General features: G+C 38.8%; 1 protein-coding gene across 1 annotated transcript in view; it reads right to left on the bottom strand.

Annotated features, from left to right (window-relative positions):
- The window catches only part of DDX10 (DEAD (Asp-Glu-Ala-Asp) box polypeptide 10), a 329,989-nt gene that overhangs the window by 312,956 nt on the left and 15,532 nt on the right, over positions 1–1,501 (bottom strand). Inside the window, exons 4-5 of the mRNA XM_012659131.1 lie at positions 1,182–1,340; positions 23–143 (exon numbers count right to left, since the gene is read on the bottom strand). Of these exons, the coding sequence (XP_012514585.1) occupies positions 23–143; positions 1,182–1,340 (280 nt within the window). The remainder of the gene's footprint in view (positions 1–22; positions 144–1,181; positions 1,341–1,501) is intronic.

Here is a 1,501-nt window from a genome sequence, read left to right as displayed (position 1 = left end):
ATTAGAAATTCATTAGACTCACCTAACATTTGGAGATTAGTAGCATGAAAAGATATTGTTTCATCCATGTGTTGAAGAAGCCGACCTGGTGTGCACACGAGTATATTTATGTTGTTGATCCTCTCAGCCTCATGTTTCAGATCCTGAAAACAGTTGTTTCTTTTAATTACAGACACATCATTCCGAGCAGCCTGTGTACCAAAACTAAAAACCATTTCCGTGTGGCGTATCAGCAGCAGTTTAGACACTGTTGGAAACAGACATAACTTCTCCCTTCAGTATCTGCAGCATATCCAAATTTCTGTGCTAAATAAAGTCTTTAAGTAAAGACAAAGAGCTCAGAGTTCTTTTATGTTCTTAATCATATCCAGGATTTTGAGGCCAAGAAAAAATAATCACATGAATGCTCCAAGTCATGATTTCCTATTGGGTCTGTCAGAACTGACTTAAAAACTGAAATTACTCCCATTCTTTAAGTCAGGATCCAGGGGCATTGAACAGACTGTAACACACTCACTGCACTTTGAAAAAAAGAGCCAAGCTCTCTGTATTTTAGAGCTACTCTCCTTAAGAACTGCAGAATGTTGTTAACTGTTAAGTTGGTTGACAGGTACATGAGGGTTTGTGATACTATTCTTTCTTTGGTGTACGTTTGCTTAGAAATTCAAGAAGTATTTATCCTCACAGTCCAGAGAAGGCTCCAGTAGACACAGGCATTCCAGATGTATTACATTGTTAGGCAGAACAAAAGTTGAACAGCAGGTCTTATAACCTAAAATAAAAATTCCTCAAAACAATCTACCTTCCTTTCTTCTGCTGCTGACATAGCAATGTTCTGGATTATTCAATCTCTTAGATACCTTACTAGGAGGTACTCGTTCTCATATTGAAATGTTATATTTCCCAATGGATATTAATGAATAGGTAGGTTTACAAGATAATTAGAGTAAATCTGTCTCGGAGAGCCTAATCAATTCAGATACCCTGACAAAAACAGACTTTCTGGTCCAACAAAATTGACAATCAGACTCTAGGTGACAGTGACCACACCAAGGTGCTACCACCCCATGAGGCCCTGTCTAGGAGGTCAGTCTGTTCAAATGAGGTCACCACTCCTTCCTTGTCAACTGCCATAGTACTCTGACATAGGTTAAAGAAGAAGGAAAGACAAAAGAGCACACCTTTCCACCAATGATGAGAGCAGCTGAAAAGTCATGATTTTTTCCTACTTTTCGGAGAACTTCAAAGGTCTGATAGGCTAGTTCTCTCGTAGGTGATATTATCAGAACTCCCAGGCCATCTGTTGAGGTCCACTGCAGACGATATAAGGCTTCCAACACCTCAAAAAAAAAATAGGAAAGGTCATGTTAAATCCTTAGAAAAGTCAGCTTTTTGACCTGCATCTAAAGCTTACCCCTCCAAATCAAAGGAGCTTTCCAAGCAGAAGGCATACCACTCAAGTTTTATCCAATCCAAAAGAAGAGATTTTGTTTTTCTTCTA

The sequence above is a fragment of the Propithecus coquereli genome, unplaced genomic scaffold, assembly GCF_000956105.1.
Source record: "Propithecus coquereli isolate 6110/MARCELLA unplaced genomic scaffold, Pcoq_1.0 Scaffold6, whole genome shotgun sequence".
In the NCBI taxonomy this organism is placed as follows: domain Eukaryota; kingdom Metazoa; phylum Chordata; class Mammalia; order Primates; family Indriidae; genus Propithecus; species Propithecus coquereli.
Note: the sequence above shows the minus strand (reverse complement) of the source record. Positions and strands in the feature narration are given on the sequence as shown.